General features: G+C 46.5%; 1 protein-coding gene across 3 annotated transcripts in view; it reads left to right on the top strand.

The window, feature by feature from the left end:
• Positions 1–7,157: 7,157 nt before the first annotated feature.
• Positions 7,158–27,849, top strand: part of RTN4 (reticulon 4) — a 77,467-nt gene continuing 56,775 nt past the window's right edge. For 2 of the 3 annotated variants that reach the window (XM_066625988.1, XM_066625979.1), the window contains exon 1: positions 7,158–7,999. In XM_066625988.1, coding sequence (XP_066482085.1) covers positions 7,450–7,999 — 550 coding nt within the window. In that variant the 5' untranslated portion in view covers positions 7,158–7,449. The remainder of the gene's footprint in view (positions 8,000–27,849) is intronic. The other variant, XM_066625970.1, reaches the window with a different exon arrangement.

The raw sequence follows: 27,849 nt of genomic DNA, 5'->3' as shown, positions 1-27,849 counted from the left end.
GAGGAATTTGCACGAGCGCTTGAGGAATCTCTTCCAGGCCCAGCCAACGCAAACGCATCCAACAGATGGGAACATTTCAAGAATGCCGTTTTCAACACCGCCTTGTCCATATTCGGCAAGAAGACCAACAAGACGGCAGATTGGTTTGAAGTTCACTCTGAGGAGTTGACACCAGTCATTGAGGAAAAGAGGAGAGCTCAAGCAGCATACAAGGCCTATCCCAGTGAGCGCAACCTGCAGGTCCTCCGAGCTGCTCACAGCAAAGTCCAGCAGATTGCCAGGAGATGTGCCAACGACTACTGGCTCCAGCTCTGCTCCCAGATACAGATAGCAGCTGACACGGGCAACGTCAAGGGGATGTATGACAGTATCAAGCAGGCCCTAGGTCCAACGCAGAAGAAAATTGCCCCTCTGAAGTCTGCCACAGGCGAGGTCGTCTAGGATCAGACGCAGCAGATGGAACGCTGGGTGCAGCACTACTCTGAGCTATATTCCAGAGAAAATGTAGTCACCAAAGAAGCGCTGAACAACATTGAGTGCCTGCCTGTGCTGGAGGAGCTTGACAGTGAATCAACCCTAGAAGAACTTCACGTGGCCCTGGACTCCCTTGCCTTTGGCAAGGCACCTGGAAAAGACAGCATCCCTGCTGAAGTCCTAAAGTGCTGCAAAGAGATCATCATCACTGAGCTGCATGAAATCCTTTGTCTCTGCTGGAGAGAAGGTGGAGTACCTCAAGACATGAGGGATGCAAACATCATCACGCTGTACAAGAACAAAGGCGACAGGGGTGACTGCAACAACTACCGTGGCATCTCTCTCCTTAGCGTTGTAGGGAAGCTGTTTGCCCGAGTTGCACTAAAGAGGCTCCAGGTACTTGCAGAGAGCGTTTATCCAGAATCACAGTGCGGATTCCGAGCCAGCAGGTCCACCACTGATATGGTATTCTCCCTTAGACAACTGCAGGAGAAATGCAGGGAACAATGACAGCCACTCTTTATAGCCTTCATAGATCTCACGAAGGCCTTCGACCTGGTCAGCAGGGACGGCCTCTTCAAGATTCTCCCCAAGATCGGATGTCCACCCAGGCTCCTCAGCATCATCAGATCCTTCCACAAGGACATGAAGGGCACTGTTGTCTTCGATGGCTCGACATCAGACCCCTTTGACATCCGAAGCGGCGTGAAGCAGGGCTGGATTGGCCTTTTCCGCCACACTAGACGCTGTTCCAGAACCACCTTTCAGAGCGCGATACCATATTCTTTCGAGACTGAAGGTTGCCAATGGTCCAAATGGTATGTTTGTGCAAAACATAGGGAAGGGGACCCTTCTAACAGCACAGTCCTGCACGTCAGAAGTTCTATTGTGTGCTCACTTTCTCTCAGGAAACTGTGTATAGCAGTGGTTCCCAACATTTTTTTTTTTGCATGTTCCTTGGCAGCCATTTTCATAAATTGTACCCCTCATATTAGCTCTGCAAGGCTAATATGCCAGCCCCACAAGACATTTTAATACAGGCCTGCCTTTCCCCGCTATTATTCAATTCTTTTTCAAATACCCCTGAAGGTTCTGGCAAGTGGTACACGTACCCCAGGTTGGGAACCACTGGTGTATAGGACTGTAACGTAAGAGAGCAGAAATAGGGGGAAGAGAATGTGATTCTTATTTTGTAGAAGGGGGTGAGTGCCTGAGGAGTGAGGGAAGGGTACAATGACTTTGATTACAGAAGGCACTGATTCAAGGCACTCTCTCTTTAATGAAAGACAGGTATTTGTTGTTATGCATTTATGAAACAGCTAATATAAATATATAAACTGTCCAAATACACCCCCCCCCCACACACATATGTGGGTTTGATTTCATGTTTTAATTTTTTTGGACAGTTTCATTGTTTTGTTAATTTCTGTCCTGTCTTTCATTCCAGAAGGATCCCGAAGGGAGATTACATAAAAGCAGAGTATAAATTACATATAATAAAATGAATAGTTTTTGTCAATTATAATAATAGCGCCTTACATGTCTGTTGCTGATTCTTATCTCTCTGTAATTACCAACAATGTAATCTTTCATCCACCTTTGTTTGTGAAAGCCTTCATTGCAAAAGCAAAATACAGCCAAAACTCTGAAGCCTGGGCATTGCCACCATACATAATGCCTTAATTATTCTGACTCTGCCCAGAATAATGAGTAGGACAGGTCCAGCCCCCAAACAAGGCGATCTCATAATAATTGTACTATCACAGGATCTGACACCTGACCAAGTCCTCCTCTGTAACACACTTGGGGCCCAATCCTATCCAACATTCTGGTGGTGATACAGCCACAATGCAGCCTCAAGGTAAGGAAATAAATGTTCCCTTTTCTTGAGGAGGCCTCCATGATTGGCCCCTCATCACACAGGATGTAGTGCATGCTCTGTTGGCATGGTTGCATCAGTGCAGGAAAGTTTGATAGGATTGGGCCCTTGGTTTATAGGTCAATCCACCCCTTTAGAGATTTAACACTCCAGATAAGAGGAGTAGACTTGAAGAAACAGGTTTGGGCCTGCAGTAAAAAGGACATCTTCACCTATTGAAGTTCAACTGCACATGAAATTCTTAAAGGCACAGTGGTGCTGCCAAATATTAAACTAGCACTCTTACAGTACAATGCTATACAGGGGTACTCAGAAGTCCCATTGTGTTCAATGAGGCTTACTCCCAGGAAAGTGTACATAGGATTGCAGCCTTAATTAAATGTGTTAGATTAGAATGTCATAGAAACATCTAATAAATGTATCTTCTCTTGCATAATGTAAAGCTTAAGAACATAAAAACAGCCTCACTGGATCAGGCCATAGGCCCATCTAGTCCAGCTTCCTGTATCTCACAGTGGCCCACCAAATGCCCCAGGGAGCACACCAGATAACAAGAGACCTGCATCCTGGTGCCCTCCCTTGCATCTGACATAGCCCATTTCTAAACCAGGAGGTTGCACATACACATCATGTCTTGTAACCCATAATGGATTTTTCCTCCAGAAATTTGTCGAATCCCGTTTCAAAGGCATCCAGTTTTAAAGCTTCATCGAATTTCTCTATATTCAGAGTTAAAACAAACCATTTAAAATTCAAAAAGGATTTTTAAAAACCTTTATTTTACAGCATTCTATTCTATAGAAAATATTAGCAGTAAACAGTTGCTGTCCTTTAAATATTTAAATTTTTAACCAGGAAACAGAGAGTGAGTGTCAATGGGCAATTTTCACAATGGAGAGAGGTGAAAAGCAGTGTGCCCCAATGATCTGTCCTGGGATCGGTGCTTTTCAACCTCTTCATAAACTATCTGGAGACAGGGTTGAGCAGTGAGGTGGCAAAATTTGCAGACAACACCAAACTTTTCCGAGTGGTGAAGACTAGAAGTGATTGTGAGGAGCTCCAGAAGGATCTCTCCAGACTGGCAGAATGGGCAGCAAAATGGCAGATGCGTTTCAATGTAAGTAAGTGTAAAGTCATGCACATTGGGGCAAAAAATCAAAACTTTAGATATAGGCTGATGGGTTCTGAGCTGTCTGTGACAGATCAGGAGAGAGATCTTGGGGTGGTGGTGGACAGGTCGATGAAAGTGTCGACCCAATGTGCGGCTGCAGTAAAGAATGCCAATTCTATGCTTGAGATCATTAGAAAAGGTATTGAGAACAAAACGGCTAATATTATAATGCCGTTGTACAAATTGATGGCATTTGGTGGGCCGCTGTGAGATACAGGAAGCTGGACTAGGTGGGCCTATGGCCTGATCCTGTGGGGCTCTTCTTATGTTCTTAAATAGCAGTTGTTACACCCAGGAAATGGACAACTGAGGGCCCAGTTCCGAGCTGGACTAGTGCCGGTACTGGGTGTCACAAATGTGCCATAAGGCATGCTCGCAACACCTGGAGCCCAGCTCCGGCTAGATGCCGCCTGGAGCTAGGTAAGAGCTCTGGGTGGTTGTGAGGGCTTCAGGGGCAGGGGGAGGCATTCCAGGGCAGAGGAGGAAATGGAGTGGGAGGGGGCACTCTGTCAGATCCTCAACTCTGTGTTGGGCTGGAAGGCCTGACACGGAGTCTATCAAGTCTGTGCTGGCAAAACAGCTGGCACAGGGCTTGGTACTTTCCCAAGGGAGGAGACCTCTGGCAGCTGCTGTGTTGCTGCAGGGTGTAGTGGTAGCCGTTTTGGCGCCACTGCCTTTAGGATTGGGCTACCTGAGAATAAGAGCCAAATCTTATGCATGACTACTCAGAACTGTCCCATTATAGTCAATGGGGCTTACTCCCAAGTAAGTGAGGGTAGGATTAGGCACTAAGACAGGGGTCTCCAAACCCCGGCCTGGGGGCCAGATGCGGCCCATGGAGAGCCTCTATCCAACCTGCGGCCAGCCTCTGATCCCCTGAGAGCCTCTGGCCCAGTTGACCAAATACACTCAGAGTTGTGCTTTTGGGGTGGGGATATGGGGGTGCTTTATTTCTTGGGCTGCGTTTGTGTTTGGATAAATCCTGGACATTTGAGCCCAATCATTTATTCATTCAGCTAAGTTCCATCTTTAATGCATTTATTTAAATTTTATAATTAATTTTTTTTCCAACCCTCGCCGCTGTGCCAGGTATTTGATGCAGCCCGGTGGCTGAAAAGTTTAGAGACCCCTGCACTAAGAGGAAAATAATTTTAATCCATGTGTACATATTGTTTATAAATCAAACTGTATAGAATTACAAGGCTAAATAATCCTTCTTAAGTAAATTGCTCAGGAACTTTAATGAACTTTAAAATTTGATCAAGAAGTCATGTAAATAAAGAACAAAAAATATTGGAATGAGGGATATCGGACTTTATATTACAGATGAAAATTTACAACCATTAATGTGAAATCATAGGTCCTTTCTTTGGATATTGTGGGAGGTCCAAAATAAGACACATGGTCTAAGAAACAAGCACTCAGTAGGAGACAAAGGGTAGATTCACATGTCTAAGTACCCAATCCTTTTGTTGGGCTCAACCAATATAACTAGTGGAACACACTTTCTGGTATTGCAAAAGGTGCTCTGGGAGGTGGTGGTCTACATTGCATTCTAATCCCCATCCCTGGCCGGGCAGTCCCACACAAGGCTTCTCAGATTTCCTGGAGTCCCATAGGGGTGGCTGGGGCTTTACTCAGAGTAATATATCCCCTTACTCCAGGGAGACCTTCACCTCCTGAACTGCACTGGATGCAGTACAGGCCATGTGGCTTGGCTGCACCTTAGGATTACACAAGTAGCCTGTCCTAGGGTCCTGTGCTGGTGCAGTGTTGGAGACATGCTGTAAAGCACGCCTGTGACATTTACTGCCGGGCAGATTGAGCGGGTGGAGGCTGGTTGAATGCAGAGGGGACGGGTTCCGGGGTGGGGGAAGGGCAAGAGGAAAGCGGGGAGGCGAGTGGGAGTGGAGTGGGAGGGGGCAGAGACAGCAACAGGCTCTGTCACCATATCCTGACCCCCCTTCTGTCCTGGAAGACCTGACACGGGTCAACTCGATTCTGCGTCCACTCAATAGTGGGCGCAGATCTCCATTGGGGCTGCCTGGGTCTTACATGGGTTAAGGGAGCGTAAGCTCAGTTCTCCTGAGGAGACCTGGCGCTGCTTCCCAGCCCCACTGAATGCAGCGGTTGCAGTTTCTGTGCTGCTGCAGCCCTGAGAAGCATTGGATTGAGTTGTTAATGGTGTTCTGAGGATAAGCCTGAAAACCTAAACATAAGGGCTTTGAAACAAATTCTATTTAATGAAATGCAACTTAGTTACAAGTAATTTTGGTCAGGGCCCCTCAACTGTAAATGAGACAGGGCTGGGGAAAAACCATGTGTCTGAAACTGTGAAGCTCTGCTGCCAGTCAGTATAGACCAGGGATGTCATACACAGCCTGCAGAAGCTTTTATCTAGCCCTCAGGCTCTCAGCTGCTGAGCAGTACTGAGGTGTTACTGCTGTAAGGGCAGTCCACATGAAAATTGGCTCTCCCATATCCTGAAATAGGATCAAGATTTCTGTATTTTCTCTTCTGTCATTTGCAGTTAATGAGTTCCTAAGTGAGAAAAAGTGCTTATTTTTGGTTATGATCTATTTAATGATATCACTTCCTGCCTAATGACATCACTTCCGGCCTTCAGCAGGCATCATGAATCGGCTCTCAGTATGAAACGCTTTGACACCCCTGGTGTACAGTCAGGGCCCAATTCTATTCATTTTTCCAACACTGGTGCAACTACAATGCAGCCCAGAGGTAAGGGAACAACTGTTCCCATACCTTGAGGAGGCCTCTGTGACTGCCTCCCCACCACAGGGTGCAGTGCATGCTCCATTGGCACAGCTGCACTAGCACTGGAAAACTGGATAGGATTGGGCCCTCGGTCCCTTGACTACTAGAAACTATCATTTATGTTTCCGTGCCTGATCCAGAAGGATATGTGGCTACCTAGTTGGGTACAAGCCTTTAGTCCTCATTCCCTGCTACTGTAACTAAGCTTGAGCATGTGTGCCTGAAACAATTGTATATCCTTCTGCTGCCTTCATTGTTTCTCTTTCGTTAACATCTAACAGCCCACACCTATCCACACTTTCCTGGGAGTAAGCCCCATTGATTCTAATGGGACTTACTTCTGAGTAGACATGCCTAGGATTGGGCTGTAGATCAGCGATTTTGAACCACTGTGCCATGGGGAATTTGAGGTGGGTCATTTATTAGTAGGGCCATTGGGGGATGTCAGCCCCCCCACCACCAGCAGTACAGTGTGCCTTGTCAATTGTCAAAAAAAACTGATGACGTGCCTTGCCCATCTGAACGCCATGTCAGCGTGCCATGAGATGAGAAAGGCTGACAATCGCTGATCTCTCCACTGTAGGAGAGCTCCACGTGGTTTTGACTTCTGAACACCGGAGAAGGTGCTCAGAAAGGTTCATTTCGCTGCCATCAGGCCAGCATCCTCCTCCTCCTCCCGGGTCCACGGAGCCTCCCGCTTTCTTTGCAGAAGAAGGAAAGAGGAAGCGGCGGAGGCTGGGCTGGGCCCCGCTCCTTCAGTGGGCAGCATCCTCCCTGCCTTCCTCCTCTCATTGGCCGGTGGGGCCGTCCCTCTCCTGTGGGGCAGGGAAGAGCGGAGCCCGGGCTGGTCCGGAGCCCTGCCCTCCTCGCAGGGGCTGGAAGTTGCGCCGAGCAGCAGCTCCCGCTGCCCACTGTGACTCAACAGGGCGTGGCGGCGGAGCTGGTGGCGCGCCTTCCCCATCGCGTCCCTCCCGGCAGCATCGCAGGGGCTCCTCCAGAGGCAGGGTGGCAGCTGCGCAGCCGCTCTCCAGCCCGCCTCCTTCCTCTGCCCTCCCCCAGCCTCCTTCTCCTCTCTCGGCTTCTCGCTCCTGCTCGCCCAGCAGTTTCGCTCCCGCTCATTGTTCCTGCCAAGGAGCCCAGCAGCGCCAGGATGGACGACCCAGACCAGTCCCCCCTGGTCTCCTCTTCCTCCCCCTCGGCAGCCGGGCAGGAGCGCTGGCAGCCCCAGCAGCCCCTCTTCCAGTACCAGTTTGTGAAGGAGCCCGAGGAGGACGAGGATGAGGAGGAGGAAGAAGACGAGGAAGAGGAGGATGACGAGCGGCTGGAAGTGAGGGAGAGGAAGCCCGCCACGGCCCCCGCTACTTTTGCCGCCCCCACCCCGCCTCTTCTGGACCTGGGCGCCTCCGGGGAGCGGTCCCCCACCCGGTCCCCGCCCGCCCCCCAGCCCGCCTGGACCAGCCCCCCGGGCATCACCTCCTCCGCCTCCCCCTCGCCACCTTTCGCTTCTTCCCCCACCGCCCCAGAGTTTGCCGCACCTGCGGAGAAGGAGCAGGAGCCCCCTCGGAGCGCCCCGCCGCCTCCCCCGCACCGAGAGGAGCCCCCGGCCCCCGCCGTCCCTCCCCGCAGCGCCCCTTTGCCACCCAAGAGAGAGGAGCCCCCCGCCTTCGTGGCCAAGAAGGGCGCCGCCTCGGGCTCTCCGGGTGAGTAGGGGGGGCTGGCTGGGGGGGAGCCCCGAGGGGTGTGGCTGGCTTTGTGGGAGAGAGGGCTCTCTGAGAGGGGTGGGTGGGAGGAGAAGGGGGCAGTAGCCGTGGAGGGAGGGTGGCCACGTTAGTGTGCAGAAACTGTGTGCAGAAACTGGTCAGAGCATAGGGGAGGGGGTCCTTGAGGAAAATGGCCTGGGGGTTGGGATATGAGGGGTGTTTTGCAGAGGGAGGGGCCTGTGGGGCTGGGGGAGTCGAACAGTGGACAGAAATATTGCCTTTTGGGGGGGGGAGAGGCAGGGGGGTTGTAGATGGCAGACCTGGGTAGAGCGGCTCTGTAGTAGGGACGTGCAGTGGGTGGGGAGGCAGGTGAGGCAGAGCCTCCCCACTGGAGTCCTTTGAAAAGCACTGCTCTGCGCCTGGCTTGTGGGTGCCTCACACAATGGTGGGGCTTTGCAAAGGACTCCAGTGGGGAGGCTCTGCCTCACCTATCTCCCCACCCATTGCATGTCCCTGGTCTGTAGGGTGGGCTAGGCGGAAGTGGGGGGGTGAGATGTGAAGAGGGAAGGGGGTTTAAGAGGCTGTGAAATGAGGGGTGCTGAGGAACAGGTGGAAGCAGGGATGTGAGGGGGGAGTGATGGGGAGAGGGTGAAGCTGGAGTTGCAGCAGGAAGAGGGGAAGACTTTGGGGTGTCAGAAGGGGTTGCAGTCCTGTCTTGGGATGGCAGGGTGCTGCGGTGAGGAGTTGGAGGGTGGCATGGGGAGAGCGTGCCTGGCTTTTCTGAAGGGAGTGCCTGGCCTTCACTGAGTGTAGATGTGGTGGGGCAGGGATTGAAAACTGTATTTGCAAAACTAGGTTTGAGACAGACATGGGGGGAGCTGTGCAAGGGAGAAGATGGGAGTGGCAGAGGCTTCATGGTTACACGTGTGCCAGGATGGAGGGGAGTCTGATGTGGAAGGGCGGGCTTGGTAGGGACATGTTACATGCTCTATTACCCCCTTCCACCTGAAATGTGATAACAGGCCATGACAGACCTTGTTCCCCTTGTTCTTCCTTTGTGTCTAGAGCCTGCCTGCTGGTGTTGGGCGGTTTGGTATGTGTAGTGTTTCAGATGCCAGCGGTGTGTTTCAGGAACAGTTCTCTGCCACTGGGGTGTAGTGCAGTGGGAGGAATCTCAGTGCCGAGGGATGGGTGGGGTAACTGCCATTTTTTTCCCTTCGACTTTTGGATGCTATCACTTTTCAGCAGCCATGAATGCAAGAAGCAGATGCTTTCAACAGTCCTATCTCCTTGTCCTTGTTACTTCCCATTTCTTTCTCTTGCCTGCTGTTTCAGCTTTCAATTCTTTTTTTACTCTGTTTCCCAAGAGATTGATTAACTTTCTGTTCAACATTAACAGGAAGGAGATCCAGGTGGGGGAAGGTGGTGCACAGTGGTGTCAAACCTGTCCCTTTTTGCTGCTTTGCGTAGGCTGGAGCTGTGGATATCTTTTTGTCTGCAGGCAGTTGGGAGCTCCCGTGCACTACCAGTCTATTGTCACAGAGAGCCCGCCTTCTCTTTGCACACACTGATCATGACTAGATGAGTGATGGCTCTGAGCCTCCTTCTTCAAGCTGTATTTGGAACAAGCACCTCCCTTCTCTTATTTCGAACTAGCTCACTGGCCCAACCTCCTGCCACCGCCCAGCTTCAACACCAGACTATTATGCAGAATCTCCTTTTTTTGCTCTTAGGATTTCTGTACCTTCAGTCAGGAAACTCAAAGCAGTGGGAAAATTTGTGGAATACCGATAAACATAAAAACAATGAGCTGTTTAATTGTAAGTCTTACTGATTATCTTTAGTGGAAATAAAACAGAAGAATGATATGAACTGAGCAAGAAGTAGCTATGCAGTAGTAATAGCATTGAATTTCCATCTAGTTTCATGCTATCTTCAATATTAAAAACAAGTATAAAACAACTGGAGGCTTTAATTAGTATTTTCCTGTTCATTCCTTCACATTTGTAGTGCCTTTTGATAATGCAGGTATAGGAATGTGGAGGTGCTAACATAGCTCTAGTCTAAACCATGACTTTTCAGATGTGGTTGGGTGTGTGTGTATACACCTACTTTAATAGCTTTTAATTGGGGGAGGGAGGGGCCTGCTAATGAAAGCTGTTTCTCTAGAAATTAAGCCTTTATGAATGTCTCATAGTGGTACTGTGTTGAAAACATGTTAGAGCTTTAAAGTAGTTTTCCGATGGTGTACAGTGAAATGGGGGTTGGTAAAACAGATGCATGCGTGGTTTCTGTCTTGAACCCTCCCCACAGTGCACTAGGTTTTTCTGTTTTTCTCCTTAAATAGATTCAATATGTAATGTATATCTTCTGGACTTCTCACTGTTCCTGGATAATCAGGTGATGTTAGTGACTGATGTGGGCATTTGCACAACTGCAATCCTACATGAGTCAATCAAATCTAACCACAGTGGCCCCACTATGTGAGGTGTGATCAAGACTTGGTTATTGTAGTGTGCTCTTTGTGGAGCTGCCCTTGAGGACTGTATGGAAACTGCAGTATCTGAAGGACCTCCTACTTCCTGTCCCTTGAGGTCATCTGCAAAAGCCCATCTGTGTGTGCTGCAATTGATTGAAGCTAGGTTGGAGGCAAAAAGAGGAGAGCTTTCTTTGTGGCAGCAGTGTAAGCTTGGAACTCCCTCCCAGTAGAGTTAAGAACTGCCTCGGTGATCTTTGAAAAGAGGTTAAACACATTTTTATTTGTTAGCCTTTCCTTTACTGGTTTCTCACCCAATAAAGTGTTTCCCTGACCATAGCCTGTCCTTTTTTATGCTCTGTGTACTTTCTTTCTGTGAACTCCACTGAAATACTGGTCCTTTCCTCTTGTTGACATGCAGTGCTCTGCTTCCTTATTTCTTTTCTCAAACTAATGTGTATGCTCAACTTTGCCCATCTTATTTTTTTCTTTGTATTATTTTGGTCACTTCTCTACCATTCCTTATACCGGCTTATTCTACTATCATGTTCAGCTTAAACTTCTGCTTATCCTTTTGGTATCTTTATTTCACTTCTACAGATCTTGTTTCATGTTTTCTTCCCCATACACTTCTTTCATCTCCTCCCCTCCCTTTTGTACACTTTTCTTTGCTTTCCCAAACTAGATGTCCCCTTCTGTTTGCGCTGTTCATCATAGTCTTCAAGAAGGGATTAAAGGAGTTGCTCCCAAATTTAACCGACGTCAGGGTGCCCTTCTTTTGCAGTGGCCACTTCTTCCAGCTCTCCCAGGCACCACCATCTTGGATCATGCAAGATCTTGTGAGTTTTTGCAAAAATTGTGTGAGTTCTTGCATGATCCAAGATGTGTGCCTGGGACAGGTGGAAGAAGAGGCCACTGAAGACATCCCACAGTGCCCCTGTGAGTTTACTTCAGTGCCCTCTGATGCTGTGGCACACAATTTGGGAACCACTGGATTAAAGACTTCTGTTTCTGCTGAGCCTTTCTCCATCATTTGCTTTCTCCTTCCACCCCTCCCATTTTCTTGGGCCTTCCCTTATGTCTGGTCTCTCTGTAGATGGTGAGTCTATGGGTAGGGAGTATCTGTTTTCAGCATGTGTAAGATAACTGTTTTTTCTAATCACTGAAAAAAGTTAAAATACCAGCATGAGAATTACCTCCAGTTGGTTAGACAGAGAAGGTTTGTATATTAGAACAGAGCTGGTTGTCTTTCATGCTGTTGATGTGTCACAGATGCACACTATTCTACTCTCATGTTATGTAGAATGAAGTGGTAGAATTCCAGACTGAACCACTTCAGATTGCAAGTGGGGTGTGTATGTCATGTTTTTGAATGTTTTCTCCCCTTCTCATGACTCCCTGCATTTAATAAACCAGCACGTATGGGAAAGGAATATGCTAAACTTCCCTCCCAGGTTGTGCTACTTTATTGCATCCAGGGAACTTTTTGCAAGGGGAAAAGGGTCATTGTTTAAAAAAAAATTGCCTGCCTGGTATAACTTAAAATTCTACCATATCATTCTGACTAATCTGTATTGTTGCACAGTAATTATCCAATAACATGAGTTTGTGTAATCATGTGGGCTAGTGACTTTTGCCAACTTGAATCGCAGGCCTGTGCACGCTTACTAGGAAATCTGACCTATTGGAAACACTGGAATTTACTTCTGGGTAAACATGTATAGGTTTGCATTGTTGAACACATTGTTCTGCTACAGAATAATTGGTATATTATTTCTAATCCTGCCAAAAGTGAAGAGAATGTCAACGGTCAGTAATTGGCATGAGGGAGAACAGGGAATTTTAAGCATGGTTTGTTCATCAGAGTACTGCAAGGAAGCTGTATGTGACTGATCTAGTCATAATGTATTTACCTGGTTGTGGTTGCACCTAGAAAGCCCTTGTCATTCTACATATGTGAAGTGATATCTGAGCTCCTCTCCTTGGGTTCTGATTCAGACATGTGGAGTGTGTGTAGGGTAGCTAATGCTGCTTGTGGTTGGAGTAGTACACAGAAGAAAGTAGTTTAAAAGTTTCTCTCCTTGCATTTTCATTGTAGTCTGGGGCTTTTCAGCAGCAGCCAAATTGATGAATACAGGTGGACCAACCCATAGCTTTCAATTGCTTTCTGGCTAGAAGTGCTGTGCTAAAAGCTAGTGCAGGATTGGCTGTATCCCAGTGAGTGACTTTATTAGAGCTCTTTCAATCTAGGAATTGGTGGGCCTGGATTTGAAATGCTTTGTAGAGTTAATAGCTAACTCTTAGTATGTGCATGTCCTAGCAGTTTGCCCCTTGTAGAGTATTTTTAATGGCATCATAGTAAAGTGTAAATATGGATTTTTAGCATAGGAGTGCTTTGTCTGGCTTACATAATAATAGGAGGCAAGAAAGTTAAGGAAAGATTGATTTTATGCTAGGACTGGCTTGCTATGGGTAAACACCGATGTGTGCATTTTTATGTTTCTAATTGAGTGCTTGAGGCCTTGAGCATTCTTTTGACCTTGGCTGCTCACTTCCTGATGTGTAACCAAACTCTTATTTTGAAGATAATGTATCCATCCATGACCTTAACTGTGTATTTAGAAAAACGTCACAACTTATGTCCTTTAGTTTGCAAAAATTGTGCAATTTCAGCAAATCTCCTCTTTTGCATAATTTTCCATCAGTAGTAGGGAAAAGTATGTAGATTAGACATTAATACTATTTAATAGTAATCGTGGAAGGAGCAAGTCATATCCCAGAAGCCCCATCTGCCTAGCTACTTAGGCACTTTATCAGAAGTTCTTAGTCTGTGACTATACGAAGATTAGGAACTCACTAACTTACTTTCAAAATGAGAGTGGAAATTTCTGGACTGGTATCTTGTGCCAGGTAATTGCATTGCAGTACAATTCAATGAATACGTGGAATGCACACTTTCTTAGTTTTTTTTTTTTTTTTGGTACAGACATGCCCTAGTATCCATGGGGGTTCCATTCTGGAACCCCCGCAGTTATGTGATACCAGGAACACCCCACCCCTGCCCTCCGAGGGAAGCTGTGCTCCCCTAGACTCTGGAGAGTGTTCTGAGCCCCACAAAGGCTGCACATGTCTGCCTGCAACCTCTGTGAGCTTCAGAATGACAGTTTAAATGACAGTTTAAAGGAGAAAAATGCTACTGTTCCCTGGCCCTTTTAATTTGTTTTAAAGGCATAAAAATGCCACTCTTGGTTTTTTGTCAAAACCAGAAGTTGTATTTTTCCCCTTAAACAGTCATGCTGAGGCTGCAGGTGGATGTGCGCAGCCTCGGGGGGGGGGGGAGGGCTCAGAATACCCTCTGGAGGCAAGGGGAGCACAACTCCCCTTGCAAGATGGGGGTGGGCCATGGGTGCTCCCCCTGTAGATTATTATTAAAAATACTTATGTGCTGATTTTCCACAAAAAAGTTAACCGAGAAAATCAAATAACTAAATGGCTCCCTGTCGCAAAAGTACTCACAATCTTAAAAAAGCAAAAGAATATCAGCAGACTGTTACTAGAAAAGACACTATACTAGGGCGAGGAGGGACAGTTACTTTTTGTTCCCTTACATCGGGATTGCATTGTGGCTGCACTGGTGCTGGATAGTTGAATAGGATTGGGCCCTTAGTTGGCAGCTACAGAACCTGAGTTTGTAAAATTCAGCCACCTTAAATAAGATTACCTTATTACCTAGAAGTAAATTAAGATGTGACAATGTTAGTATTTCTACTCTCTCTGGCTCAATACAGGGATAACGAACAATGCTTGTAACAGGCATATTTCTAGGGGCCTCATATCCAGAGGGCATCTTAGCAAAAGATAGTTGTGGGAGTGGTGGTGGTGATTAAATGTTTGATTTCATTTAAAGATTCTACTCTTCATTACGTTAGATTTTAAAATAAGAACATAAGAACAGCCCCACTGGATCAGGCCACAGGCCCATCTAGTCCAGCTTCCTGTATCTCACAGCGGCCCACCAAATGCCCCAGGGAGCACACCAGATAACAAGAGACCTCATCCTGGTGCCCTCCCCTGCATCTGGCATTCTGACATAACCCATTTCTAAAATCAGGAGGTTGCGCATACACATCATGGCTTGTACCCCATAATGGATTTTTCCTCCAGAAACTTGTCCAATCCCCTTTTAAAGGCGTCTAGGCTAGACGCCAGCACCACATCCTGTGGCAAGGAGTTCCACAGACCGACCACACGCTGAGTAAAGAAATATTTTCTTTTGTCTGTCCTAACCCGCCCAACATTCAATTTTAGTGGATGTCCCCTGGTTCTGGTATTATGTGAGAGCGTAAAGAGCATCTCCCTATCCACTCTGTCCATTCCCTGCATAATTTTGTATGTCTCAATCATGTCCCCCTCAAGCGTCTCTTTTCTAGGCTGAAGAGGCCCAAACACCGTAGCCTTTCCTCATAAGGAAGGTGCCCCAACCCCGTAATCATCTTAGTCGCTCTCTTTTGCACCTTTTCCATTTCCACTATGTCTTTTTTGAGATGCGGTGACCAGAACTGGACACAATACTCCAGGTGTGGCCTTGCCATAGATTTGTACAATGGCATTATAATACTAGCCGTCTTGTTCTCAATACCCTTCCTAATGATCCCAAGCATAGAATTGGCCTTCTTCACTGCCGCCGCACATTGGGTCGACACTTTCATCGACCTGTCCACCACCACCCCAAGATCTCGCTCCTGATCTGTCACAGACAGCTCAGAACCCATCAGCCTATATCTAAAGTTTTGATTTTTTGCCCCAATGTGCATGAATTTACACTTACTGACATTGAAGCGCATCTGCCATTTTGCTGCCCATTCTGCCAGTCTGGAGAGATCCTTCTGGAGCTCCTCACAATCACTTCTGGTCTTTACCACTCGGAAAAGTTTGGTGTCGTCTGCAAACTTAGCCACTTCACTGCTCAACCCTGTCTCCAGGTCATTTATGAAGAGGTTGAAAAGCACCGGTCCCAGGACAGATCCTTGGGGCACACCACTTTTCACCTCTCTCCATTGTGAAAATTGCCCATTGACACCCACTCTCTGCTTCCTGGCCTCCAACCAGTTCTCAATCCATGAGAGGACCTGTCCTCTAATTCCCTGACTATGGAGTTTTTTCAGTAGCCTTTGGTGAGGGGCCTTGTCAAACGCCTTCTGAAAGTCCAGATATATAATGTCCACGGGTTCTCCCGCATCCACATGCCTGTTGACCTTTTCAAAGAATTCTATAAGGTTTGTGAGGCAAGACTTACCCTTACAGAAGCCATGCTGACTCTCCCTCAGCAAGGCCTGTTCGTCTATGTGTTTTGATATCCTATGTTTGATGAGGCATTCCACCATCTTACCCGGTATGGATGTTAGGCTGACTGGCCTATAGTTTCCCGGGTCCCCCCTCTTTCCCTTTTTAAAAATAGGCGTGACATTTGCTATCCTCCAATCTTCTGGCACCATGGCCGTTTTGAGGGACAAGTTGCATACCTTAGTCAAGAGATCTGCAACTTCATTCTTCAATTTCTTAATAACTCTTGGGTGGATGCCATCAGGGCCCGGTGACTTATTGATCTTTATCAATGAGGTCTGAAACATCTTCTCTTTTAACCTCTATCTGACTTAACTCCTCGGTTAGGAGGGGCCGTTTGGGCAGCGGTATCTGCCCGAGGTCTTCTGCCGTGAAGACAGATGCAAAGAACTCATTTAATTTCTCTGCCATCTCTAAGTCTCCTTTTATCTCCCCTTTCCCTCCCTCACCATCCAGAGGCCAACCGCTTCTCTGGCGGGTTTCCTGCTTCTAACATATTTGAAGAAGCTTTTATGATTCCCCTTAATGTTGCCGACCATGCGTTCCTCATAGTCTCGCTTGGCCTCCAGTATCACCTTCTTACATTTCTTTTGCCACAGTTTATGTTCCTTTTTATTCTCCTCATTAGGGCAAGACTTCCATTTACGGAAGGAAGCTTCCTTGCCCTTCACAGCCTCTCTAACTTGGCTGGTTAGCCATGCGGGCACCCTCCTGGATTTAGTGGAACCCTTCTTTCTTTGCGGTATACACCTCTGCTGGGCCTCTATTACTGTTGTTTTAAGCAGCCTCCATGCACTCTGGAGAGATTGGACTCTTTTTACCCTCCCTTTCAACCTCCTTCTAACCAGCCTCCTCATTTGAGGGAAATCCGCCCGTTGGAAGTCAAGGGTTTTTGTTAGAGATTTGCCTGGTATTCTTCCCCCAACGTGCACGTCAAAACGGATCGCAGCATGATCACTGTTCCCCAATGGCTCAGTAACGTTTACATCTCTAACCAGGTCCTGCGTACCACACAAAATTAAATCCAGAGTCACCTGTCCTCTGGTGGGCTCCGTGACTAGCTGATCTAAGCCACAGTCATTTAACATGTCAAGAAATCCGGTTTCCTTATTGTGACCAGAACACAAATTGACCCAGTCAATATGAGGATAATTGAAGTCCCCCATGATTGCAACCCTGTCCCTCCTTGTCACCTCCCTGATCTGTTTCCTCATTTCAAGGTCCCCATCAGATTTCTGGTCTGGAGGACGATAGCACGCCCCCAGTATTACATCGCTGCACAAGCCTGGTAATTTAACCCACAGAGATTCTACGGTGGAGTCGGACCCACCTTCAATCTCTACTTTGCTGGATTCTATCCCTTCCTTAACATAAAGGGCCACCCCACCTCCAACACGCCCCTGCCTGTCCCTCCTGTAGAGTTTATAGCCCGGGATTGCGGTATCCCACTGATTCTCCGCATTCCACCAGGTTTCTGTTATGCCCACTATGTCAATATTTTCCCTTGTCACCAGACATTCCAGTTCTCCCACCTTTGCTCGTAGACTTCGGGCATTCGCATAAAAGCATTTATACACGGAATGCCCCAGGATGCGCTGCTTATTCGCTCCTTTGTCCCAGCATCCTCTCATTGTGCCAAACCGTCTATCACATCCCATCACCCTACCTTTCCCAATTTCTTCTCCTACTCTGCCTTTGTCTTGTTGTTCTCTAACCTCCCCATCCTCATCCCATAGGGTTTCAAATCCCAAAATGAGTTTCAAACTCACAATTTCAAACTTGTATTTAGATTATTTCTTAATTATGTGTTACTGGCTATAAATCTTTAGAATTGGGTGAGATACAAAATGAAGCAACATTCTTAGAAGCACACTTACATTAGCTGTTAACTATTAAGTTTTATCTATTGCCATGTTAATAGTACAGATATCACCATGTCATGGATGCTTAAACATTTGAGTTAACGAAAGTGTTAACTGTGGCTTTTAATTGCTATAAATTTGAAAAATGATCTCTTGGTTTGTGCTGAGAAGCGAATATGTAATGAAGTCAGCAGTCGTGGAACTTCTGTGTATATGACCAACTTGGAAATTCATTTGGTAAGAAGGTAGTTGTCATAATTCCATACATCCCAGGAATTCTTCTGTGAAAACTAAAGTGCCAGTAAGATGCTAAAGAGAGAGGTCATGTGCCTTCCCATGTGTTGGTCAGCTGTGATATGGAATTGCTGCATGCATGTCAGTGTTGCTCCATTCATTCCCTGGGGTGCTCAGTATGCATAAATTCAGTAATTCTTGCAGTAGTTTTGAAAGATTGGCTATGTTAACATTCCCCATACGGCTGATTTACAGTGCCTGCTGAACTTATGGCAAGGCTGTGTTGGAGTTACAGGAATACAATCCCCAAACTGTTAGTCTTGTAGCAGTAGCACAACTGAGATTCCGAATCTTTTGGAAGTGACATTTTAAATCTGTTGTGGAATCCTCAGAATCAACATCCTGGAATCTTTCATAGGGGAGGGAACTTGCTGTATTGAGTGTTTCAAATAAATTTAATAGGGAAGTTTTCATGCATACAGTGAAATAGGCTGTTGCCTGTGAAAATTCATCCCACAGTAATTGTTTTTGTTTTTAATGTGCCATAAGATACTCTGACACCTAGGAATGTTCAAACATGCAGGCAAGGTAACCATGGTTTCCTTTCCCATTATTCATGGTACTGGTTTGCACTTGACTTGTACATGCTGACCATCTTGGTCCCTGTGTTCCTGTTGGTTCACAGGAACATGATTCTCACAAGTGTTTTCTGGAGGAAGACAGATTACTGGAGCATGGGGTGCAGTAGGCCAGATAACCGTGGGAGAAGGCAAGTGCATGATTGAAACGATCATTTAGTGCAGTGATTTTCAATCTTTTTCATCTCAGGGCACACTGACATGGTACTAAAATTGTCAAGGCACACCATCAGTTTTTTGACAATTGTCAAGGCACACCATGCTATTGGTGGGGGGCTACAACTCCCAATGGCCCTACTAATAAATGACCTTTCCCCAAACTCCCGCGGCACACCGGCAGACCATTCGCAGCACACTAGTGTGCCACAGCACAGTAGTTGAAAATGGTTGATTTAGTGGGTCATTCCAGTGGAAAGGAACCTCAATCTCCTGTTGAATCCAGTGTCTGCTCAAGGTTGAGTAAAGCTGTTCAAGCCTCATTGAAAATGCTCCTCTGATGTTAGCAGTACAAAAAGAAAGGTATGTTGGGAACTCTGTTTTTATAATGTACAATTTATCCTTCCTTTAATAACCCTATAGTGCAGTGTTTCAACCAGTGGTACAGGTACTACCAGTGGTACTTGAGGTGGTGTCTGGTGGTACTTACAGGGCCCTTGGACACCTGTTGCCTTGAAGTGAGACCAGGAATGTGACGTAACGAACAGCGGCAGGAGGCTTGGTTTGGTTTGGTGGGCAGAGCTCCAAAGCATTCTTTTCCATGCTTGAAAAAACCCTCTTGTCCACCCTGAGCCTCTTACTGGTGTTTGTCGCATCGCATCTGGCCTCCCAACCCAGAAGTAACTGGCAATGCTGCCATTGCCAGTTACTTCCTGTGGTATTCCAAAAAGGTGGGCCAGTGGATGACAAATGTTGTACAGCAGAAGACAAATGTTGAGAAACACTGCCATAGTGCACTCTTCTTATACTGTCACATGTATGTCTCCATCACAAACCTTTGTTCCGAAATCTCTCAGCTACCCTTCCTTTTATGTCTGGTGTCTGCACTCCAACTCTATTCACCTCCTCGTCCTTTTTTAGTCTATGTTCAAGCTCTTTCCCTTTTCTCCTGCCTCTGCCCCCTATTTTATCTCTATTTCTTGCTGCGTTAATTGGCAGCAGCACACAGAGCTTTTAATGCATAAGACACTGCCATTCACATGTTATGGAAACCTCGATGGAGATGACATGTAGTGTGGGTTGCCTGGCTTCAACAGGCTGGAAAAATTGGCCCAACTTAGCCATGCACCTATGAATTCAGATGAGGAAGAGCAATGCAGATGGAATGATGCAAGTATTCTTCTGCTTTGATGGGCTTCGACACACCTTCGGTAGACCACCAAAGAAGTGGGAAAGGACTGCAAACATTGGATATCTTCTTCCAAGGCACCACAAATAGTGAGGCTACTGCAGGTTCTGCTGTGCAGGTCTGCTTATAGTCAAGATAATGAACATTTAACACACTGATGTATTACTTGTTCACCCATGTTTTGATAGTATTGGAAGAGTGGGACAACTCTAAGATTTTTCTTGGAAAGCATCTGTTAAAGAGCTCTTACCCATGCCCATTGCTGTGATATGATTATTTGCTTGTTTTGAAATGTATGTGACTATGATGAAGCAGTTATGTATTGATGTTTTTACAGGTTGTGATCTCAGTTCAGAATGTTAGAACAAGTGACGGTATATTGGGAACAGATATTAAATCATTAACTTCTGATCTCAGCCTTAATGAGCTTGACTTAATGAATGTTTAGTCATCATAGAGGGGAAAAATCAGTAGCTGTAAACACTAATTGTTTATGGTAGCAATGAATGAAACATCTGGGAAGTGAGTGGATACAACTATTGTACAGACTTGCTTTTCAGATCTTTTCATTTAAATATTGGATTTGCATCCTATTGAAGCTAGGAGCTTGTGATGGGCTTGTAATTATGATAGAATAACTACAAGTAAATAAACTTTAGTCTTGTTTTATTTTCTCAGTCATGAACTTTAGTGCTTATTGTTGGGAAGTGGTTTTCTGTCATCGATCCACAGTTCTTTACTCCTCTGTCCTCTGTTGCAATTCACCTACTTTCTAGGTCTTAACTGACTGACCTCTATAGATGATAAATCCTAGAATAGCCTGAACCTGGAAAAGTTTTCTAATTGATATTTGCCTGTTATGTCTGACTTAAAGGACAAGGGAACTTTGGTTGGGGCAGTCCAAGCTTGTTTTCATTAGTCTTGTTCTTGACAACCCATCCATGTCTCCTGAACCCTTCTCTCTGACATCCTGGCTTTTTGTGTGCCGGGAATATGTGTGAGCATTCTACAGTGCAGTTCCTCCACCTGCAGTTGATACAACCCAGTGAGAATGAGCCTCTATATCAGTCATTTTCAACCACTGTGCCGTGGCACACTGGTGTGCCACGAATGGTCCACAGCTGTACCTCAGGAGTTGGGGAGGATCATTTATTAGTATGGCCATTGGGGGATTTGAGCCCCCGACCAGCAACATGATGTGCCTTGTCAATTGTCAAAATACTGATGGTGTGCCTTGGCAATTCTAGCACCTTGTCAGTGTGCCATGAGTTGAAAAAGGTTGAAAATCACTGCTCTGTATGCTTGGAATGCCTGGCATCCACTTCAGTATTCTGGACAACCTCTTGTTGTTCTTTAAGAGTTTCTGCTGCCTCACTGTCCTTGCCTTAGAAGTTATTCATGACTAGTGTCCTCTGACTTTTCTTAAGCTTTGTCCCCTTGAGTTTGGAAATTTAAATTTGAGCCTGTTGCTCAGTGGCTAATTGTGTACAGAAAGTTCTAGGTTCCATTTCAGCATTTGCAATTTAATAAGAATTTCAGATTATCAGTGTCAGCAAAAACTCCCTGAGATCAGGGAGACAATGCTTGTGGGAGGAGATGGTGCTGGGCTAGATGAGTTGCTAATCAAACACCACTCATGTATTACAATAATGTCAGATTTTTTTCTTGCCCTTCTTCAAACGCACTGATTGGGGTTCCTGTTAATTTTGAAATTTGGGGATTGGCAATACTGGCCTCTGTAAGTGAATAATTCCTTTCTGCAGTCTTTTTCCTTCTCTCTTTTGAGGTAGTATCCTCCCAAATGTTAGTGTGTTCTAGCCAAGGTCTTTTGGAAAATACTGCTTTGGATTTGTGGGGGACAGGTGTTCTTGCAACCATCTATAAGCCACTGGCAACAGAAGTTCATAGGTAATCTTTCCTGAACCAGGAAGCTTCCTAGAATCACAGAATACTAGAGTGGAAGGGATCTTGGGGTAATCTAGTCCAACCCCCTGCTTAGCACAGGCAATTACAGCATTCCTCACAGATGGCCATCCAGCCTCTGCCTGAAAACCTCCAGCAAGGGAGAGCTCACAATTGTCCGAGGCAGACTGTTCGAGTACCAAACAGCTATTACGGTTCGGAAATTCTTCCCCATGTCCAGCCTAAACCTACTTTCCTGTAGTTTCAATTCATTGGTTTTGGTTGTGTCCTCAAAATCCACCAAAAGCTTTGCCCTTCTGACAGTCTTTCAAGTATCTGCAATCATATCCCCCCCCCCCAAACCTACAGAAGATGAAACACACCAAGTACTTTTAACCAATCCTCATAGGACTTGGTTTCAAGACCCCTCACCATCCGAGTTTACTTTCTTCAAACCCACTCTAGCTTATCAATGTTCTTAAAATGTGGTGGGCACAGTTTTCCAAGTGAGGTGTTCCTAGTGCAGTACAGAGTGGAGTTATTATTACTTGTGATTTGGAATCTACAACTTTGCTAATGCAGCCCAGAAATGCATTTGCTTTTTTTTGCAGCCACATGACACATGTTCAGCTTATGATCCACTAAGACACTAAGGGCGCAATCCAAACCTGTGCTGGAGCAGGCAAGCCAGGAGGCTTGCGCTGCATACAGTGCAGGTTTGTTGGGTGCAGCGGCTTAGCCACGGGCAAGGGGAAGCTCTTCCTCTTACCCCTGGGTAAGGGCTGCACACCCCTATGGGTCTCCTTGGACCTACACCACCTCTGGAGGTGGCGCAAGTCTGAGGAGAACAGTGACTGGAAGCCGCTCCATTCTCTCCAGGGATGGGGGTTGGGATCTGGCATAACTGCCGGGTCCCAGCCCTGCCCCCGGCTCCCCGCACATCCGCCCTGGTGCCACCCATCGCCCGCCCTCCCCCTGCTCAGAAATGCCCCCTCCCCATGCCTACCTTTGCTGCTTGTGTTGGCGCAAGAGGCTTCTACCTGCCTCTGTGCATCGGCGCATCTGAATGTGCCGATGTGGCCCCCACCCACGGAGGTGCAAACTTGCTTTACGGCGTGATTGCGACACTTCAGGGCCTCGTATGCCGGCATAATTGCTGGTTAGGATTGTGCCCTAAAATCCACTAGAACTCTTTTTATATGTGCTGCTGCTAAGCAAGGTTTCGCCCATCCTGTATTAGTGCCTCTGATTTTTTCATTCCTACATGGAGGCCTTACTTTTATTTCCATTGAAATTCATCTTGTTGGTATGAGCCCACTGGTGGAGCCTGTCAAGATCATTTTGGATCCTGCTTCTGTCTTCCAGGGTAGTTCCTATCTCTCCCCTCTGTGTTATCTGCTAACTTGATTAGTTCTGTTCATCTGTCCAGGAAGTCTTTTTGTAATACAGCATTTATACAACATACTTCGATATGTTGTACCTGTTGGACCCTGGTATCCATGAGGGATCTGTTTCCAGACTTCTCATGGATATGGAACCCACAGATGCTGAGATCCATGGTTGGGCCCCCAGAGGACCTCTTGATGTGACCACAAGTTCCTTCTGAATCTGGAGCTGTTCTGAGACGTGGGGAGGCTGCATATGGTGTCCCTGTGCCTTAGAATTCCTCTTGAGAGGCATTTCAGTTTCTTGGCAACTTTCAGTCATGCCCAGAGCTCCTCTGTGGGCCCTCCAGATGCAGGTTTGGAGCCAGCACTGGGTCAAATCTACAGGTTCCAAACCTGTGGATAACCCAGTATACTGAACAAGCACAAATGCAACCAGTACTGCTTTGATGAAGAAATCTGTGACAGCTTGCAAACAATGTATCATTGGGTGATTGGAAAAAGTCCACTTTAGTAGGCCTTAAGAGCTGTTTCTAAAAATGCCATAGTTAGTATTTTCTCCAATTTTTAATAGTGGGATGTTTAAGAAATGCAAAACAAATATTGCACAACAGAAAGAGAGCACTGACATAGGAATAAATATAATCTTCAAACAAAAGGATATAGAACTACAAATGAAAAACAATGTTTCATACAGAAGTGGTTCAGATGTAGGTGCACAGAAGAATAGATTTAAAGAATATTGTGCCTTTGGGGAGACTTCCTTTCTCTCTTCTTCATAGCACAAATTCCCCTTGTATAATAAAATATATTTAGATATTCTATTTTCATCTTCCAGGCTTTTAAGTTAAAAAACAAAACATTAAATATCTTCTGCGCTTGAAAGTTCAGCTGCAGTTTTAAGTGTGCCCACCTATTCATTCTATTACTTAGGAAGGTGTTAGAACGATGGCTGACTCTACATAAAGTAACATGACATTTGGATGGACACTCTGTTTTGTCACCCTTTTAAAAGATGTCAGTGAGTTAAGAGAGAATTATGCTGACTAGTTTCTTTGCTCCTACTTGACTTCAGCCATACATTTTCTGACCACAGTGTTAATTTTGCAGGTGTAGTCTATAAATGGAGAAGGCTGTTTTTCAAATTTTGCAATAGTTGGGAATTTTGCAGCTTGAAGTTAAATGTAAAAGGTGATTACAGAATTTTACAAGACAAGACTTTTCTGTTAATGTATATCAGGGCTGCCCAAACCCCGGCCCCTGGGCCACTTGCGGCCTGCAGAGAGCCCCAGTCCGGCCCCCCGGGGAGCCCCCATCTCCAATGGGCACTCGGCCCTCTGGAAACCCGCCAGAGCCCTCTCTTCCCCAACGACTGCTCTTCCCCAACGTGACTGCTCTTTGCAGTGACAGCAAGGAAAAGGCTAAGAGCAGGAACCCTGCTCATCCACAACCCTCCCGTTAGGTTGGGGAGGCTGCAGCTGAGTGCAGGCTTTGGATGGGGGTGAGAAGTCTTGGGTCTGTTTGTGCTGCTTGAGTTTGGCTTGGGGGGCAGGCACTGAGGCGGGAGAGGAAACTGTGAGTCTATTTGTGCTGCTTGCGTGTGCTGGGAGAAATCTCGGGATGTTTGAATGCTGCTGGAGAGCATGTCTACTCAGCAGTAAATCCCATAGAGTCAGTGGGGCTTACTCCCAGGAAAGTGCGTGCTTGGTGTTGGAGGCGGGTGCTGCAGGGAAGAACTCATGGGATGTTTGAATGGGGAGGAAACCTACTGCTTTTGCTTGTTGGGGTTGCTGGCAGAGAGGGAGGAAGGTAAAGGTCTGTTTGTGAATGGGGAAATGCACACAGCTCTCTGCCTGCTTCTAAGTTTTTTTGGTCCTGGGTGCAGGCTGGGGGAGGGACTAGGAGAGGGAGACAGGCAGCTCCCTTCTCTGTGTGAATGAGGAGAAACAAACTCCTGTCCTGAGGGGGTAGGTGTCCACCAGCTCCCTGACTGATTGTGTTCCTTTGCTGTTGCTTGTTGCCAGGTTTGGGGAGGGGGGAGAGTGAGAGTAAAAACATGCTCCTGCATGGGGGGGGGGCGAAGCCCACTCTGACTCCTCTTAAGTTTGTTCTGTACTTTTCCCAGGGAAGAGGTGTGTTATATGTGTCAGGAATTATTTTAACAACCCCCCTTTCCTGGATCTCATGTATATTACAAAAAAGCTCAGTAAAATTCATTCATTCATATAAGTGCTGTCTCTAATATATTCGTTTATGTACATTTATTCAAATTTGAAATGTAAATTCCTCCCCCCCCCGTTCCCCCCAACACAGTGTCAGAGAGATGATGTGGCCCTCCTGCCAAAAGGTTTGGACACCCCTGATGTATATGAACGGGGAAACTGGGCAGTAAAAAGTTTTATCCTGTGGCCTTCTCCCTTGTGTACGTATGTGCTGACTCTGCTCTGAGCATGCAGAAGCGAACTGTATCCTAGCATTCCTCAATTCTTAGATGCTTAACTTGGCAACATGAGCACTGTTATTTGATCCCTTTGTGTAGCTTGATACTTGAGACAGAATAAAAATTGGATCCATTGTGTGTTGGATGCTTTAGAAATACAGCAAAGATCCCTGTGTAAAATATCAGGGTGCTACTGAAGCATATATTGCAGAGTATCTCTGCTGTATGTCTTCCTTGACATTTAACAGTCCAAGAGCTGTTTGAAGAAAACTTACTTTTTGTGTATGATGTAAGTTTACACATAGCTAATAAAGCTGAGAAGAGCTTAAAACCATAGTTTATTTTTGTTTCATTTAAAACATTTCTAGGCTGCTTTTCTGTTAATCAAAATGATTTACAAGGACAGAACAGTAATGTTGTATACTGAAAAAAGTGAAGATGCATAAAATCATTTTAAGACAGAATTTTAATAGCAAATGAGATAAATGAAGCCAATGGCAGTGCCAATAAACACCACCAATAAAAACCAAAGAGAATAAAAATGGCATGCCTTGTTACTATATAATAAGTGTTGGTGCTTCCCTGATCTTTTGGGGGAGGGTGTGTTAGAGGTAAAGCATCACTGCTGAAAAAACTCCTCTCCCTGGTCATGTTGCACCTTTTACTTTTCTGAAATTTGCATCCAGGGAGGAGTCTTTGAATCCAGTAATGTGTTTCAGGCAGGTTCATGGGGTGGGGGCGCTGGTCCTTCCAGTTTGTGGTGGACCCAAATTGGTCAGGGTTTTAAAATAAAGCAACTAACTTTTAATTGAACACGGGAAAGCACTGGAAACCAATGCAGATTTTAATGTTTTTCTTTAAGTGTAATGCAGGGCTTCTCAAACTGGGGCATTGAGATGCCCTAGCCCAGTGGTTCACGAACTTTTCCGGCTTGCGCCTCCCCTGATCCTTGTAGCCATTGGCCACGGCTCCCCATTGCAACACCTCACCTCAGTTACCCCCAAAATGGGGATGAAGGTGTTATACACTAGAAACAAGGCTGCCAGCACTCTGAGGCTGCATTCCTAACCACACTTACCTGAGAGTAAGCCCCATTGAACAAAATAGGACTTACTTCTGAGTAGACCTGGTTAAGATTGTGCCCTGAGTTTGTTAGCAGCACACCTGGAGGGTTTTGAAAAGGGAGGGGGGAAGTGATGAATTTGCAGGAGGGGGAAGACTTTGTTTTGTGTGTATCTGCTAATTGCAAACTGATGCAAGCTGAGACCCAGAGACTGGCTGGAATCCTAACCCCACTTACCTGAGAGTAAGTCCCACTGAACACAATAGGACTTACTTCTGAGTAGACCTAGCTAGGATTGTGCCTTTTGTCTTACAATAGCAGCCAACAGAGTACCTCCCCCTCCAAAAAAAGGAGGCAGGAGGAAAAGGGGATGGCTGAAAAGGAATGGGGATTTTTTTTATTTTTAATCAATTTTTGGAGACAAAGCCATCAAGAGTGGCTTTTTTTTCTTTTTTGAAGGGGGAGGAAAAAGAGAAAGGTGAGGATCCTGGGTTAAGCTGACACAGACTCCAAGCCTATGTAGGTCTACTGAGAAGTAAGCCCCATTTGAGTCAATGGGGCTTACTCCCAGGAAAGTGTGGAAAGGATTGTAGCCACAGACAGCAAGATTACAACTCACCCCAAAGTATATGGGGACTGCTCACACACACACACACCCAACATGCAGATGCCACCCCTGTTCCCCCCAGGCAAGACGGAGGGATGCAGGCTGGGGCATTTGGACACGCCCGCTCTAGGGGCAGGCTGGTTCCTTCCTTCCCAAGCAGCCTTGACCAATCCCAGGATGCCCAGGGCGAGGGACACACTGGGAAATGTAGTCCTTGGGGCAAGGTTGCACATGGAGAGAGATCCATGATGAGATGCGCCACCTCTGCCTGCCTGCCCACCCAGCCTTCTCTCCCACCTCCCCCTACCATGTTTCACATGCCCTCCCAGCCTCATGCTGCCCCACCCACCACAGCTGCAGAAAAGCAGCAAGTTAGGAGTCAGAATGCGGAGCAGCCCAGCCCAACCTCCCCCCCATGCCTGGCAACACCCCTGGAGGCTAGCCACGCCTCCCTAGGGAGGCAGGACACACAGATTGAATATCTCAGCCCCAGCCTGTGGGCCCTGGACTCTGCCCCCTTAAGGGGCAGGGCAATGGGAAGGCAGCAAAGCGATC

This window comes from Tiliqua scincoides, chromosome 1 (assembly GCF_035046505.1).
Source record: "Tiliqua scincoides isolate rTilSci1 chromosome 1, rTilSci1.hap2, whole genome shotgun sequence".
Classification (NCBI taxonomy): Eukaryota; Metazoa; Chordata; class Lepidosauria; order Squamata; family Scincidae; genus Tiliqua; species Tiliqua scincoides.
Note: the sequence above shows the minus strand (reverse complement) of the source record. Positions and strands in the feature narration are given on the sequence as shown.